The 17,756-nt window shown below is 35.5% G+C and overlaps 1 protein-coding gene across 1 annotated transcript; it reads left to right on the top strand.

Annotated features, from left to right (window-relative positions):
• The first annotated feature begins 1,919 nt into the window (after positions 1-1,919).
• LOC148866201 (uncharacterized) lies at positions 1,920-7,414 on the top strand. The gene is made up of 7 exons (XM_088979308.1): positions 1,920-2,515; positions 5,074-5,633; positions 5,739-5,815; positions 6,121-6,180; positions 6,562-6,651; positions 6,740-6,916; positions 7,053-7,414. The coding sequence occupies exons 1-7, from the start codon at positions 1,989-1,991 to the stop codon at positions 7,095-7,097; spliced, it is 1,536 nt and encodes a 511-aa protein (XP_088835434.1). The 5' UTR covers positions 1,920-1,988; the 3' UTR covers positions 7,098-7,414.
• The last annotated feature ends 10,342 nt before the right edge of the window (positions 7,415-17,756 follow it).

The following is a 17,756-nucleotide window of genomic DNA, read 5'->3' as shown; positions in this document are numbered from 1 at the left end:
TGGGTGAGAGTGCCCAGGTATGTTTTCCCCGGGCGAACACTCTGATGCTTAAGTCAGAAAGGTAGTTATAGAAATTCCCTTAAGAGTGTGAGAAAGCTAAGTATATTAGTGCACATACCTTTTGGGGTAGATTTGGTGTCCTTTTATAGTTAGTTATCCGGGGTTCTGGTGCTTGGGGCAACGTTTCTAAGTCTTTGGAGATATTTCCTTATCATAAGGTGTGTTAGCATGTCAGTTGCTAGGTTCGCACAGCGGTTACAAGTCGCCCACGGGTCTTGTGGTGAATGGTTCGACGAGCTGCTCCTATGGTTGTAGTAACGGCGCCTTCAAGAGCGAGATGTGTGAAACTGTTTTGGGCGAGTTTGCATTGTCGATGGCTCAAGCTCGCCCTAGCTTGGCTGCCTACCTGGTGTTGGTTGACACATGCTGACTCGTCAAACTGACCTATTGACTTGGTGTTATGTTGTCAACAGTGTCCACGTGTCATTGTCTGTGTAAGAGGGACCAAAATGCCCCTCATCAACAATTATCATCACCATCTATGCGTTAGCCCAATTAGATATGGGTCAGCTACACAAACCCTGTTTTGCCAATCCTCCAAGAACTTATTTTACACCATCAGTCCTAATCCTGGATTGTTAGGGTTGAAATTTAGCAAATCTTGGTTATACATCCCAGCCGATACGCCGGAAACGAGTGTATCAATATTTTGAAGCTTGTGCATCTTTTTTTTTAGTTTTTTTTTTTTTTAATTTGACAAGAGATTTATTTTTATGTTATCTAATTATTAAAAAAGCAGTTCTTTAATTGAAATACCTTAAAAAAATTATAAGTATGAAAGTATCCCAAAACATCGGGTATGTCATATTGATACTTTCAACTATGTTAATAACATTTTGTCATAGGGATCGGTTTGAAATAAATATAAATATAAATATGTACAGTGTAAATGCATTTAAAATAATATAAAATACAAGATTTTTCATTTTATACATTTGCATTTATACTCCTTAGCTTCCAAACTGAGCCTAATAAGCTCAGTTTAGAGGGAATATGAATACAAATATGTAGAGTGCAAAATCTTCTAATTTGTATTGTTTTGTGTGTATTTTTATTGTATATATATATTTAAAATGCAAATGCATATAAAATAATACAAAATACAAGATTTTTCACTCTATACATTTACATTTGTAATCTCTTAGCTTTCAAATTGAGCCTAATAAATGTCCATTTATATGATTTAAACATGATTAAGTCAAGTGCTATTAGGCTACAACCTAAGAGTCCATTAATACAATGCCAAAATTGAGCTTGTCAAGCATTGGTAGTCTCAAGATCAAATAAAGAGGGGTTCAATCAGTCAAGGTGTATGAAACAATATTTGCCTAACCCAATTGTGATCACAAACTCAACCCAATTACACACCCCATCAACTGAATAGTTAGAGTTGGGTTGTGGCAATTCTGGGCTGTCAACACAGTATAACAACTATTACAATGGTCCGTTTTAAGAAACCATAGGCCCTGCAGGATCCATCACCCCTTGCCCCTTCTCCTGTTCTAGTCTTTTTCATTTACTTTTTACTTTCCAAAAGCAAAAATTGATCTAGGAAAGTTGATGTTTGCTTAGGGAAAGGGTTCTCATCATCCATCCAAACATCTTTCCATGTCAGCAAGGCTGTCAACGGTGTTGATTTGAGTCATTTGACATTACTCCCCTGGATTTTACTCATTAATACATTGTATTAATAAAACTCTTCAAAATTTGAAAAAAAAAAGTTATTAAAGGGAAATAAAAAAGGAAAAAAAAAAAAGGAAGATAAGAAAATCACTTTTTTTTTCATTAAAAAAAAAGCACCTTTTTCCCGTCGTCTGTATCTCCATTTCTGTATCTATATATTCTTCCACCACTTCTCCACTAGATTGCAGCAATCAAACCACACAACAGTCGAGCTTAATTTTCCGGCTGTTGGCAAAACAAAAAACATGGATGAATCATGGAGGATGCAAATGGGGTTCAACGTGTCCAGGAGAAGATCCACAGAAGAGAGCTTATCGGATCGGCTGGGGCGCAGCTACTCCGGTCTCGGTAGCTCTCATTCTGACACCATTAATCCCGAGGAATTCAACGACGTCTACGGAGGTCCTCCCAGAACTATATTCTCCCGCCAATTTTCAGGAAGCTTCTCAAATAGATTAGACTCTTTCTACGTAGAGATCTTCCAGCCGTCGGACTTAAGTGCTCCGGCCAACGGCGGTCGAAACTTGCCGGTTTTCAGGATCCCAGCCTCTCGTTGCGGCTCTGGTAGGATTAATGGAGTTTACCGTCAAGGCGACGGTTTCTACAATGATATTTTCGGACCCGACGAGGATCGGAGGTCGAGACCGCGGTCGAAGTCGAAACCCAACTCAAAATCAAACTCTTCCACCGTGCTGAGCCCGGAGGATTTGAGTCCTCTTCGTCCTTCCATTGCAGAAGATATCGTCTTCTCCTCCTTCACCTCGAAGCTCAGGTATTGAAATTGAACTACTACTACTACTACTGATGATAGACCTGAGACCGTTATTTTCAGCTCTTCTTGTTATGTGCCAATATGACCAGAATACCCTTATCTCCTCTGTGTTAAGTACTCGTATTATAAGGTTAACAAATAGTCATTTCAATCTCTGCAACCCGGAAAACCGCGGGAGTAGAAGCTAGACCTAGATGGAGTCCGTTAAGAGGGTTAAATGGCCATTTTGACCTTATAATTTTCTAGAGCTATTGGAGCAGTAGCAATTATAAAGCTGAAAAATTAAGGGGGTTTCTTTTGTCAATGCATATCAAATTTCGTTTGTTGAATCGTTGGTTTGGATTTAGAATTGGATTCTGCAAGGTAACATAACAGTTGAGATTTTGAGGATTTAATCTGTAGGAAATTAGGAATCCTGCTTCTAAACCCTAAATTTCTAAAATTTGGTTTGTAGTTAATTAGGTCATAGAATTGCTTAATTAGAGGAGGCTTCCTGTAAAGGTCTAGTAGGAGTCATCTTGTACAGATTCCCTCAAATCGTCCTTAGAAAGCCACCCTCCCCAAAGAAAATTTAATTCAAATAAAATATTAATTGAAGATAGACACAAGGCATAATCCGGGTAGTATGGTACATGCATACAAGTGGTGCACAACTTTGATAAATCAAGACCGTTCAACTAGTGGGCCCACTAGAACTTCAGTCCAATCACCTCATTCTGAATGAAGGACCTCCAATTGATCAGGGGCTATTAGTGCTCAGATGGGTAATGCTTCGGTATGCCCAGAAAGATTGGATCAGCAAGAAGCTCAACAAAAAGATGTTTGTTTTGGTCTAAACAAGGAAAACAAAAAGCATAGAAACAATGGGTTTTGCCACATATACTTAGTCTTATTTGCAAGAGGCTCTTGTGTTTTGGCTTTTAGTATTTATCCCCTATGTTACAAAAGATTCTCTTGCATCTATCAATACAGCTCAAATGAAGAAACAGAAAGTGTCAATTGGACTTCTGAACTATAAATGGAAAAGATGCCAAGTGGCAAAGTGGTAATTATCACATAAATATGATTGAAGGTATTTTGTCCTTTTGCAGTCAACAAGGGTCAGCTGGTCTACGATACATATAATTCACTCTCTTATCACAACATATTTCCTGTCTAGATCCATTTCATTATAAATATAATATAATTATGTGATATATATATATATATATAAAGTTTATAAATGATAAAATTAATATTTTATATTTATATGTTCTTTTACACTTGTGTAAGTTAAAAGTGATTAATTTTTACAAACATTCTTTGTCTTTTTAAACAAGGTTGCTAGGGATTAAATCCAAATTCGGATCCAAGGATTTGATAATCAGATTGGGTGCGGATTTGGTTTGATCCGATCCGGTTAGAGCCATAATTGGGGTGGGATGGCCACCTTTATTTATTTAGGTTGCATTTGGAACCAGTGTAAATTAAGAACGGTGTAAAGTAGCTTATATCAGTTTGATTTTATTCGTATTTGGAATAAGAGCTAATCATGATTGACGTGAAACTATATTTCGATTTAGTTTTGCATATGTTTGGATGGAGTAGAATTTTACGTCAACAATAGATGTAAAACCTAACAAACGTAAAGTTTTACATCGATTATCGATATAAATACTATATCAATTTTATCGATGTAAAACTTTACACTCTTCACCCATCACGTTATTCCAAAAGCAATGGTCACTTTCACCCCTTTACACTTTTATATTTTACACTAGTTCCAAACGCAGCCTTATTTTTTTACTTGTTAAAACTCAAATTATTTCATAATGATATTTTCTTATGAACATCAAGGGGTGCAAAGAAGTGTGGAAGATAAATAGAGAGAGATAAACACATACTTCCAAGGCGCTAAAGGATAGATAAAAATATGCCAAACATATAGATGCAAATCCAAGAAAAATATCTGAAACTATCCACGGTAACTTTTAAAAAGAATTTGGACAGAAACGTTTTAAAAGTGATCACTATAGTGTTTTAGTACTCTGAAATTTGAACAGTTAGATTTTTGTAAGATGTGAAATATATGGACAACATATTTTTTGAGTAAATTATATTATCTCATGATAACCCCTAATGCTGTGTTTGGTTCTTGAAAAAATAATTGGAGAAAGGATACCTTTTTCCAATAATCTCCCCCCAAAACCAACTCTACTTTGTGTTTTTAGTTGTATAATTTTGAACACAAAGCATCTTAAATAAACCTGAATCTAAATCTATCCTGTACTATCTTTTTTTTCTTGTTTCTTTTTTCTTCTTTTTACAAGAACAACAAAAGAAACAATGGAACTGAGTCACAAAAGAATGAGTCAGCCAATCACAAGTGAACTCACTGAGTTCAGAGTGGAATACTAACATCAAGGGGACAGTATAAATCGATCAGTGCCAACAAGCAACTATTTTTGAAGATATTACATCTGAAGAAAAAATTATTCAAGTTATTTTTCAACAATTAGCAACCAACCCCATTCACCAATTGGGCCCTTAATTACTAAATTCTCTGAATGATATCTCAGGCCAATCAACGTTCGGTGTCAACAAAATTCACCTTCAAGGATGTATGAAGAACAACAGAGGAAACATGCTGGGGCGTCAGCTACTCCAAGCACTCACCTTTCATACACAGATTTCCAGTATACCGAACAAGACTATACTGAACCTTTAAAGAGCTCGCATGCTGGGTTCTCGCGTCGAAATTCATCCCCTGAAACAATTATCAGCGTCGAACCCAATTCATATCAGAGCATCAAAATATCAGTGGATGATGTGGAGACGGATTCTCCTTCTTCTGAAGTTTCTTCACTTTATGGAGACGCATATGCTGAGGCCAGGATGCAAGGCAAGGCATTGCAGGATGAAGAAGTGGAACAAGAAGAAGATGAAGAAATTATGAGCTCTTATGTTATTGAAATCAATTCTGATAAAAGGGAGGGAAGTAATGATTCGTTAGCCATAGATGAAGCAATTGCATGGGCAAAAGAGAAGTACTTCAGCCAAAGCTATGAGGATTCAGAAGGTGGAAATCGGCAAAAGAACATTAGACAGAAGGAGAAGGAACCATCTGTAGAGAGAGGAAGTAATGTCTCTAACATCAAACAGTAATTTGAATTTAATTAATTGCAACAGAGAAAAGTTGCAGAAGAGATCTAACCCCCCCCCCCTGTGGCTTTTTCTGTGACAGGAAGGAGTAATTCACATGAAGGTATGGATCAACAAACAATGGAAGGACATGGAAGAATGCAGACGCAATCACTTGTGGTAAGTTGTCTCTGTGAAAATGAAAAAGAAATGGAAAATCTTTTTATTTTTTAATTATTCAAATTGGAGAAAAGCAAAACAGTTTAAACTGTTCAAGTGAAAACCTTTTAACAGAAATATGTTGATTGCTTTCACAAGCCTTTTTCCTCCACAGTTTAAAACCACTGGGGCTACTGTTTCAAGGAAATTAATTGTAGTCTCTCCTGCACAAAGACATGTGAATTCACCCTTTCATGTTTTTTTTTTTTTTATCTGGTCATTATGAGGTGGTACAGGATGCTTAACTTTGGTTCTACTATTTACAGGGAAAAGGAGACCCATCTAAATGGACAACAGCAGAAGAAAATCAACAACTCCAAAAAGATGTAAGCTTCTTCTGAAAATGGATATATGCACCATGTGAGTGTGTGTGAGTGTGTTTTCAAAAAAAAAATTAAAATAGAATAATAAAAATAAACCCAAATTAACTGCTTGTGTGAAGTTCATATCACAATGTTTAAAACCAAATTAACTGAAACTGGACCCTTAAATAACACTCTTTCTTACTATATTAGTATGCTATATCAGTTGGAGCAAAATTTTGAAATCCCAAGAACAGTAGAACTGGGATTCCAATTCATCCAATATGGAACAAAGAATACTATCAGATTATACTTTCATTTATTGTCTCAAATTTTGGCATTTAATTTATTTGCAAGTGTTTCTAACTTTTTCGTCTCTGTTATGGTGCAACTGAATGTATACAGATGGAGATGGAGCAGTTGGAGGAAGAAGTAAGACTATGGGCAGCAGGAAAGGAAGGAAACATTCGGCTATTGCTTTCAACACTGCATCATGTAATACATTTCGTAGTTTACTTTTAAGAATATGGATTAAGACCTCCTCACAGGGTTGTATTAACTAGCTTTCTGGCTTCAATTTCAGATTCTATGGCCCAACAGCGGGTGGCAAGCAATCTCACTAATAGAGTTGATAGAAGCTTCACAAGTGAAGAAGGCCTACCAGAAAGTGAGGTTGTGTCTTCACCCAGACAAATTGCAACAAAGGGGTATCACATTCCCACAGAAATATGTTGCAGAGAAGGCATTCACCATCCTCCAGGTATCTTCAAACTCAGATATATACAGAAAACTAGAAATATGTGATAACTGTAGGTCATCAGTTTGGTGTTCTTAATTAATGACTATAAATTGAGAAGACTTCTCGGTTGATTATGATTATTTACATGTGTTTATAGGATGCTTGGACAGCATTCATCTCCCAGGATGTCTTATTTGGCTAGGCAAGACTTATGGGCGCTCTGTATCTTCATTTTTGTTGTCAAGAATGATCGAGAACTCAAACACAAGGGCAGATGCTTGGATTACAGCCTCTACAGCAAGCTGTCTCAAACAATCGATGAGCCAAAAGTCCATTTATCAACTCAAGTGCTTTGCAATGTGCCTAGAGGTTTTGCAGGGAACCTACCTTCTCTTGTGTTGATATTTCAATAAGATGTGATGAAATGCCAATGAAGAAGACATCAATGGAGATGGAAGTGAGTTGTAAACTGAGCATGTTCAAAATATATGCATTATTTTTGAAATTTTCTTTCCTTGAGCGATTGCTTGATCTCCCATTCTGCAATACTTTGAATGTCGCCTGTGAGATAGCATAAATAATCTGCTTCTAAGAGACCTCTCTCTCTCTCTCTCTCTCTCTCTCTCTCTCTCTTAATACTTCAACAATTACTTCTATTCTACCTTTAAAGATACAACAAGGCATGCATGTATGTTAAAAGAAAATTTCTCTCAGCATTCCACAAAATAAACTACTAGCCGGTATTTATTTTTCTAATTTTATTTTGGTACTACTAATTGTATTTTTTTCCTCCGTCCCCACCTTCTTTGGAATGAAGCCAAACGAAATGAAAATTCCAGAATTATGGAATTTGTGTCAAAATTTTAGGGTATGTTTTTAAATATGTTATCCTAAGTCACCGTGAAGCAAAACACATGAACCAATTATAAAGGGATACATCATATATAGTTGACATCTTTAGGCCCCGTTTCATTTTTAAGATTTTGAAGGGGGAAGTTGGTAAATGGGATTGTGGTTCCTATTGATTAATTTATCCATGTTTTTATTTCAGAAACATGTGGGGCCTACAAAAATTGATTTTCCTCCTGATTAAGTGATAATTTTCTCAAACTTTGGGTAAGTTGACTCTCACACGTAGAGGGTAAATGAAAATAAAAAAAAATTGAATGGTCAAAAAATGTACCCACAAAATACATTTACCCAGGTAATATAAACAAAGAAAGAAGATGAATAAGTGCACATATCCTAGTAAGTGCATTTACTCGAGAAAATTAAATAGGTTCATGAAAAACAAAATGAAACACTTAAAATTTAAATTTATTCTTCAAAAGCACTTTTAAGTAGGTTTGAAACTCGATAGTCACCTTGTATTTTAGGTCGAGTGTCAATTTAGTACTCGAACTTTAAAATGTGACAATTTAGTACCCCAACTCTCGTTTTGCGACAATCTAATACCTGGCGTTAAATAACTGTAAAGTGTCATAAGAAAATACACAAATGCCCCTTAAGTTTCATCTAATTTTTTACTGTTCACCACCACATCATCTCCTTTGTTGAATACCACCACTGTTCCCCGCCGCGCCACAGAAGAGAAAACGAGTGTTCATAGTCAGAATTAAACAAATTAAAGTTCACAGCCATTGTTCCAGTCTGAACCATGGTTTCCGCCTCATGCTGTTCATTACCACTGTTCCCCGCCACTGTGCATCTGCTGCCACCGGATTCCGGGGATGGAATTCTTGCGGTTATAAATCCAAACTTATTCCAGATACTAGAAACGTCTGCTCGGACCTTCGCGAGAAGACATACCCAGAAAGAGAAAGAGAAGTGCTAATTGCTGAGGATAATTCCTTTCTTTATTTTATTTTTCACCACTTACATATCTAAATACCTAACATTACATTTTGGTAATGCCTAACATTACACACTTGATGAACATGAAATGAAGGACCAAGATGGACCGACGGACGGCTAACTGCCTGGACTAATTTGCAGCGAAGACTCTTATCTTACACTCAAATGAAACCGCAAGTAAATTTGGATCAATTCTATAAATTATGGCAGGACGATAGGGGCCTGCTATCTGTCTTAAATCTCTGTCGTTTTCGAGCCCTCATGGTGAGGATCACACCCAGAAGGCAAAATCGCACGTATACATGGATAATTGAGTTGCAGGTTTGCTCATGTAAGTTAGTAGTCTGCAGGCCACAAACATCAAAACTTCCCCATCTCCAGAGAGGAAGCTTCTCAGCTTGAAACAGATGCCTGAGATGAGATTGTTACTATCTGTCACACTTATCACCCTACGGCTATCGTTTCTATTCCCTCTATGTTCAGCCCTTGAACGTGTCTTTTTTCCAGCACAAGGAGATTCTGATTTTCTTACCCAACAAGAAGAAGTGGAAACAAGCAGGGCATCGTGGGTTCTTCATGTTGCAGACGCCGACAAAGAGAGAATAAATGCCTATCGTTTCTTCCATGCCCGGAAGCTTGGCGTCCACATGAAGAGAAAGAGGCGGCTGATACCTGGAGGCCGCACCAGATCTTCATTCGGATTCCGGCCATCAGTATCTTATAGCCATGTTTGTTCTGTTATTGATTTTTTTTTTTTTTTGAAAATAAACCGAAATGTACTACACACACGGGGGTAGTATGTCCCCAAAAATCAGCAGAACAAATAAAAAGAAGAGAAGGGGAAAGAGATAAGATGCTAAAATCTAGAGAAGAAGAAGAAGAAGAAGAAGAAAGAGCTTTCCGAGCCAGCCAATCAGCCACCTAATTTGCTTCTCTGTAAACATGTTGATAGTGAAGATCTCCTCCAAACAGATCTCTCTACGAATCTCCTTCTATGATGATAGGAAACTCCCTAAAATTTGAAGCTTGAACATGGGCTTCCCATGTAGTCCAAGCTTCAGCCTGGTTAATGGAACAAATACCAAGTTTATATGCTTTGACCGCTAGCACCTTATTAAGATGGTCCTAGACTATACAAGCCACTGAACATTTTCCTTCACTACTACAAGAAGCATCAAAGTTTATTTTGATAACACCATATTTTGAAGCATTCCAACTTATTTGTTTCCACCACTTGTGAGATGTGGTAGAGGTATTGAATTTATTCTCATCAAGAATTTCTATGAACATATTTAGAACTCTATCTAATAGTATTGGAATGGGAGTAGTACCATAGTTAAAAGTTTTGGAGTTCTTATCTTTCCAAACCACCCATAAAACAAAGGCTAATTTTTCCTTAACGAAAAGAGTTTTACTTTCTTCTTTAGTGCACATTCTTATCCACCAATCACTTAGATTTTCATTTTCCTTTGGCCCTTCCAAGGGAGCGCTTAAAGTCAATCACACTTGCTTTGTGTGATCACAACATTTAAAAATGTGTACAGTATCTTCCTCAAACCCACATAAACTACAAGAGCCATCAATATTAAGTCATCTTTTCCTCAAGTGGCTTCTAGTAGGCAATCTATTATTAAACAGAAAAAATATAAATACTTTGATCTTTGGAGGGCATTTCAAATTGTAGATGCTATTCAACCAATTAAAGTGGCTAGGAGAATTTGATATAGAGAAACATTTGAGTAAATAAGTTGATTTGATAGAGAATGTCCCCTTGGGACTGTACTCCCAAACCCTTTTATCCTCCACGTTATTAGGGGCAATATGAATACTCTTAATGTTTTGCCAAACATTTTCAAAGACTTCATCTTTTATTTTGTCTTCCTTTTAGCAAACCCTCTCAAAATCATTCATTTCTGCTACTTTGATATTAGTATTTGTGATATTTTCATGGTTCGAAGTTTCAATTAGAGGTTTATCATATACCCAATTATCCATCCAGAAATTTATAGAGTTTCCATCACCCACTTAACAATGAGATTCCAATCTAATGAAATCTTTAGCAAGGAGAATGCCTCTCCAAGCCCAAGACATCCCTCTTTTAATATTGATGTCCAAAAAGTTTTCCCTTCTCAAATATTTGCTCTTAACAACTTTTACCAACAAGTTACCTTCTTCATTCTGAATCTTTAGCAGAGTCTTCTTATCCCCATACCACCCCACCTTTTGGGAGTGTAGAGTTTTTCCCATTTCATTAAGTGGAGGGATTTCTTATTAGTAGTATTGTCCCAAAGAAAATTTCTTTGGATTTTTATCCAACTCATCAATGGCATTTTTAGGGATTTTGAATGAATTCATTATAAATTGAGGCATCATATTTATTGTTGAATTGATAAGAGTTAATCTACCTACAGTTGATAGGGGATTTTTTTCTAATTTTCCAATTTATTCATTATTTTCTCTTAAATCTGAGAAAATGTATTCTTTGTAATTCTTCCAGTGATGATGGGTGCCCCTAAATAAGAATTAGATTAAGTCAACAGAGGGATTCTAAGCATTTTAGAGAGCTTCTAGAATCTATGCGGTGTATTTTTCAAGAAAAAAAAAACAACAGATTTGTTAAAATTTGGACATTGTCCTACGGCCTTAGCATAACTTGTAATGGTTTCCTTAACTTTCAAGCATGCAAAAATGGTAGTATTTGCAAAGATAAAATAGTCATCTGCAAATTGTAGGATGGGAATTTTTGGACCCCCTTTCAAAACTCTACAACCAACCTGCTTTTCATTTTCCCTTGTTTCTTTTTTTAGCTTCTTTGCAAGAGCTTCAGCACATAGAACGAAAATGTAAGGAGAAAGAGGACCTCCTTGTCTAATAAATCTACTAGGTTTAAATTCATCTATTGGGCTCCCATTGATTAGAATCTTGTAAGAGATTGTTTTAATACATTGCATAGTCCATGCAATCCATTTCTCATGAAAGCCAAATTTCTTGAAAACTTTTTCAATAAATTCCCATTCTAATTTATCATATGCCTTTTCCATATCAATTTTACAAGCCATAATTCCAGAGCTTCTTTTTTTCTTTTTCATCAAATGAATCATCTCATGTGCAATTAGGATATTATCATTAACTTGTTTGTCTGACACAAAGGTACTTTGATACAAGGATATTATTTTGTCCAGGAGATGTTTAATCCTATTGACAAGGATTTTAGTAATAACTTTATAAATGACATTACAGAGACTGATAGGCCTATAATCATTCACAACTTCAAGGTTCTTTTTTGGGATGAGAGTGATAAAAGTCTGATTTAAAATCCCAGATAGTTTTCCACTATGAAAGAAAGCTTTAACTACATCACACACTGAATCTCAATAATATTCCAGAACTTTTTGAAAAACAATACATTTAAACCATCCAAACCTAGAGCCTTGAGATCCTTCATAGAATCAAGAGCCTCACGAATCTCAACATTTGTAGCATCCCTAGAGATATGAGCAATCTGCTCTTTAGTAACACATTGATCAATTTCATCTATGAAATTATCGATACCATAGGTACCCTCTGATTTGAACCTTTGCCTAAATTCTTTTGTGAAGTGAGATGTAATTCCTAGTTGGTCATTAATCCTAACTCCCTCATCATTTTTTATTTTAACAATTCTATTTGGATGTTTTCTAATAGTAGCCATTGTATGAAAGAACTTATTATTCCTGTCTCCCAAATTGATCAAGTTTATTTTTGCTCTTTGAACCCAATAAGCCTCATCCCTTTCCAATAGTTTATCAAGTTGTTTTTTAAGAGCATTTTCAAGATTTAATAAGGAGATATTGCTTTTTTCATTATCATAATTTCTTCTGATGTTAGTTAATTAATACAATGATTTAATTGACAATATGCAAATAATTACAAGGAAGAATCATTGTTATTCTCTTTCAAAAAATTGCAAATGGAAGAATCTCTGGGCCACTACTTCTGAGTATGTTTTGATTGTGGAGGCCTAGAGGGCTTCTTCTATGTCTAGTCTCTAATCCCCTTTATCTTTTTGCTTTCTCTATTATGTTTTCTAGGTATAGTGCAAAGGCTGCAGACCTCTTTCTGGAGAGAATCGAGAGATCCCTTCAAACCACTCTTGTTGTGTTGATGGGCAACTCAGTCAGGCATAAAAGAGATGAGTTCATATATCCTGGCTTGCATCCTTCTTGATGACTAAGTCGTGTACCAGACCAGTTCCCCATTTATGTAGATATAGTCAAGCTTTTTTCTAGCTTTCCCTCAACAATGTAGTCAGGAGATGATTGTTTTATTAAGGGAAAATTCCCAAGGTGTAGCGAAGACAGCCAAATGTTCATTTTCTTGAGAAAGCCAGACGTTCATTCCTCGGTTGGTGGATGGAGGATTCATCTCCATCAAGAGATTTGGGTTCCCGGAACTTGATCTTCATTTTCTTAAGAAAGCAGATGATGAACAGTGTGTTTGGGCTCTATTTGTCCAAGGGTAATTTTGACATTTTTTAAATTTTTAAATTGCACATGAGGTCACGTGATATACATAATTGACGGTCCATTTACGGTAGGTACTAGATTGTTGCATTTCAAAAGTTCAAGTACTAGATTGTTGCGTTTTAAAGTTCGAGTACTAAATTGGCACTCAACCTAAAGTACGGGGTACCTATTGGGAATTTTCCCTAAAAAATATATAATAGATATAGCTTACCTACTTTTATTAGAATCAGTCAAAACTTGTTAGAGCAAACGAATAGGCCCTAAGCAATAAGTTTAGATAAATATTACATAATAAACTCACCTAGTTTAATCAATATTCCATTGGATATTCTACCAAAAATATGTGATCAATCATTCTCTGCTAATCTACCAAAAAATTCTTAGTTATATATTCTAATTTAGAAATATATACAATATTAAATTATTGATTTCGGTAAATGGTCAACCCTTTACAAATTAATAAACATTATGCATAAATGTTAAATAAGTACATTATAATTCATACAAAGAAATTGTGAATTGGGAACCCAACATATAGATCATACAAACCTATCAGTTTCACATTGTATTCTAATTTAATACAAATTATAAGCTTAATTTAAAATGTTTATTAAGTCTACAGAGTCCAAGCATTATAAATCTAATTTCATTATATAAATATTTTTAAGAGTCAGTATGGTTATGATGAGGTTTTAACTTTCTTGTACTTGTTTCTTTTTAAAACAATGAAACCATGGTAGTCTCCCCACATTAAATTTCTATGTCCTCCAAGTGGTCCGTGTATGTTTTTCTTTTGTTACATGGTATCACAACCAAGGGGACAGGTCTAGGATCAGGTCTAAGATCTATTGTGTGAGCTATATCCATATCACCACTCTTGTTTCATTACCAGTAGGTGCTCTGTTCTATTGTTGTCTCAAGGTACTATTTATTCTATTAAATTTTAGTGTAAAAAAATGATTTAAGAATATGAGGGGGGGACCAATAGAAAATAATGATTTAAGAAGTTCAAATTTTCTAGTAGTAAAGGACCCAACTATACTAAGGGGCATTGAAATGGCAATCGTGTGTATAGTGTTGCAAAAAACCTAAAAACGTGAAGGAAAAGTGTTGGATTTTATATCCTCATCTTCAGAACAACAACAAGAACAAAAGCTCCAAGGACAAAATGGCTACTCAAGCGACTTCAATTGATTCCATAGCTTCATTAGAGAAAATTACTCAAATGCTACAACAAATAATTCAAAATTCTTATCATCAACAATTCATGACTCCCCTTTTACCTCCATGGCTCAATGTTCTAGTAATATCTTTACTTTTCTTTCTCGTTTTGGCAATTCTACTCAGGTAATTGATTCAAGTGCAATAAACCATACTCATAATTTTTATATTCACCCTATCAAATAAACTATTTTTATAGATAATTGGATATTGTATTCTTGTTCAAGGAATTGGAAAATCTCAATTACTTTCATCCAATTCTAATGCCATGCTCATTCCTTTGCTTTCTTCAAATTTATTGTCTGTGAGCAAAATCACTAGAGAACTGAACTACAACTTTATATTCTCTCCTCATAATGTGACCTTAGGACAAAGCCACGATGAAGATGATCATCTCAATCATGGATTATACTCTTTTGATCATTAGAAATTAGCTCTCGAGGTTTGAGTTAGTACACTTTGATTTGTGGAAGGCTTTAGATATTTTATTACTTTCATTGATTATAAATCTCAAACCACATGGCTTTACTTGCTAAAATCTAATAGTGAGGTGTTTAGCATTTTCAAAGACTTATCAAATGATTTTTACTCAATTTAATGCTCAAATTAAAGTGTTTAGAATTGACAATGGTATTGAATACGATAACAAACCCTTTGCATCATACCTCAAAAGTCAAGGGATCATTCATCAAAATATATGGTCACTAGGTCACTTATATTTGAAATGAATCTTCTAAAATATTTGGCCAAGTGCAGTTCTAGCTAGTTGCTATTTGCTCATAAGTATACCTAGTAGAGTTTTGAATGATAAGTCTCCTTTGGAAGTTATCGAAGGACACAAAACTGATAAGTGTCCTTTGGGTGCATTTTTTTGTTCATCTAAAAATGTTGGCAAACTTGATCACCATGCTTCTAAATGTGTTCTCATGGATATTCTTCTATAAAAAAGGGATATAAATGTTATGATCCTAAAACTAGGAAGTTGTACATCTAAAATGCCTCATTTGTTGAAAATGAATCATATTTTCAAAAATCTTCCTATCAAACTTAAGGGGAGAATTAAGGTGAGTTTGCTCCATTTACCCTTTCTAGTGAAAATGTGCATTTAAATGGCATTATAGATTAAACAAGTGAAAGACGTTCATGTAGAAGGTCCACCAGTCTCTATTCAAAAAATGGTATTGATCCTATGGAGTCCCTGATTGAACCTAATCCTACATCTTTCGATGTTCAAAAATTTTCCTTGAAGGTCTTCACGTGTTCATCGACCTTCCACTAGACTTCAATATTTTTACAACTATCATGCAACCTTCTTCCCTATTCAAGGCTATATTTGCTATGATAATATATCATTTGTTTACTTGGCCTTTCTAAATTCCATTGAAAGCCATGTTGAACCATCTAACTTTGAAGAAGCTAAAAATCACCCAATATGAGGAAGGCCATGGATGAAGAACTTCAAGCCTTTTAAAAAAAATACACTTGGGATATTGTGCCATTACCAAAGGGAAAGAAGCTAACAGAATGTAAATAGGTCTATAAAATAAATTCTAAGAGTGATGGATCTCTAAATGACATAAAGTCAGGTTGATGGCCAAGGGTTACACTCAAACCTATGGAGTTGACTACAAAGAAATATTTGCTCCTGTTGTGAAAATGAACATTAATGTTTAAGTGATCATGTCATTTGTGGAGAATTGTGTTAGCTAGAGCTATAAGTCGGGTTGTGTCAGGCCCAACCCATCACTTTAGCATGATGGTATAGCCTGGGGTATGGGTTGTTAGGCTCACAAACCAACACAGCGTGAAATGACAAAGTGGGCCAAGCTGGCACAGTTCCACAACACGAGCCGACCTATAGTGGGCCATGTCGTCCGGCTCACTTGATATAGCCATTGGGGACTCCGCCCCCAGTGGCTCCGATGGCTAGATCTTGCTTTTTTAGGGGGGTTGCATAAATACCCTTAACAGCTATAAACAACTAGTTAGGGGGTATTTATGTATTTTATCTTTGGGGAAGAAAAAATGACAATAATGCCCCCATAACAGCTACATAATAGCTAATTTGGGGGACATTTGGATAAGGTGATAATTAGATTTATAATGAACAAAATACCCCTCCTAACAACTAAAAAATGAGAAATTTGTTAGGGTATTTTGGTCAATTGAATTAATTCCAACTCCTATAAATACCTTTACCCTCCACCATTCTCATCACTGCAATTATCATACTCTATCATGCTTTCTCATACTCTCTTATACACACTTTCATACTCTCTCTACTCTTTAATTCTCAACTTTATTCAAGTTCCAACAAGAAGGCTTGCCCTATTTCAAGTTAGCAATTTGGGAGGCTTGGAAGCTTCAACAGTTGAAATCAAGTTGAGATTCTAAACTGACAGACTGGATACATTGTAATTAAATTAATTTTTATTATTTAAAGTTTTAATATTATAATTTTTTTAAAAACAATTAGCTCCTCCCGAAATCAATTTCCCAACATGTTCAACTTCTATGATGTTTAGTCATAGTACGATAGCACCGATATCAATGCTAGTGATTCTATGGATGAGGTTGGTGTTGCTAGTGCTACCACCCCTAGTCTTGCTACTAGGGGAAAGAAAAAGGGTAGTAAGATGACTAGCTCAATTTAGAAAATATTTATCATACAAGAGATTGAGGGGAAGGGAAAAAGAGTTGTTTGTCTTAAATGTAAGAGTAATTTTAGTTTTCGTAGCAAGGGTGGTGTTGGCCATTTGAGCAGATATCAAGTCATTCATATGAAAAATGAAGAAGAAGATGGTAAACAATCATCACAAACACAAATCGGGCATGGACTTTTGATAATTTTCATTATTCTCAAGAAAAAATGAGACAATAATTAGTAAAATACATTATACATACTAAACAACCATTTTTATTAACTAAAGACACTAAGGTAGAAAGATTTTTACAATAATTTGTAAATCCCCAATTTAAAAAAAAAAAATCTAGAAATGCTACTAGAGCATATTGTCACAACCTAACTGCTCTCGTTCGCAAGTTGTGTGGCACTCATTTGGCCCTCCAAGCAAGTCAGCCAAACTGCACACCCGAGACCCTTCTTTCTAGGTTGCTTAAGTGCTAAGGACACACACCAAGGCACACAAGAACACACCAAGTATTGTAGGAAGAAGAGATTGTATAGTACTAGAAAAAATCTTACAACTCAAAGAGTGCTCCTACAACTTGGATACTTGTTGCAAATGAATGAGGGGACCCTTATTTATACACTAACCCCC

This window comes from Nelumbo lutea, chromosome 3 (genome assembly GCF_056320005.1).
Source record: "Nelumbo lutea isolate HS-2025 chromosome 3, American lotus-T2T, whole genome shotgun sequence".
NCBI classification, from domain to species: Eukaryota; Viridiplantae; Streptophyta; class Magnoliopsida; order Proteales; family Nelumbonaceae; genus Nelumbo; species Nelumbo lutea.
Note: the sequence above shows the minus strand (reverse complement) of the source record. Positions and strands in the feature narration are given on the sequence as shown.

Bases quoted from the DNA above. Each gene is read 5' to 3' on its own strand.
- LOC148866201 (XM_088979308.1), top strand. From the start codon at position 1,989: ATGGATGAATCATGGAGGATGCAAATGGGGTTCAACGTGTCCAGGAGA. The intron at 5,634-5,738 runs GTAATGTCTCTA...TTTCTGTGACAG, and splicing joins ACCATCTGTAGAGAGAGGAA to GAAGGAGTAATTCACATGAA. The intron at 6,652-6,739 runs GTAATACATTTC...CTTCAATTTCAG, and splicing joins TGCTTTCAACACTGCATCAT to ATTCTATGGCCCAACAGCGG.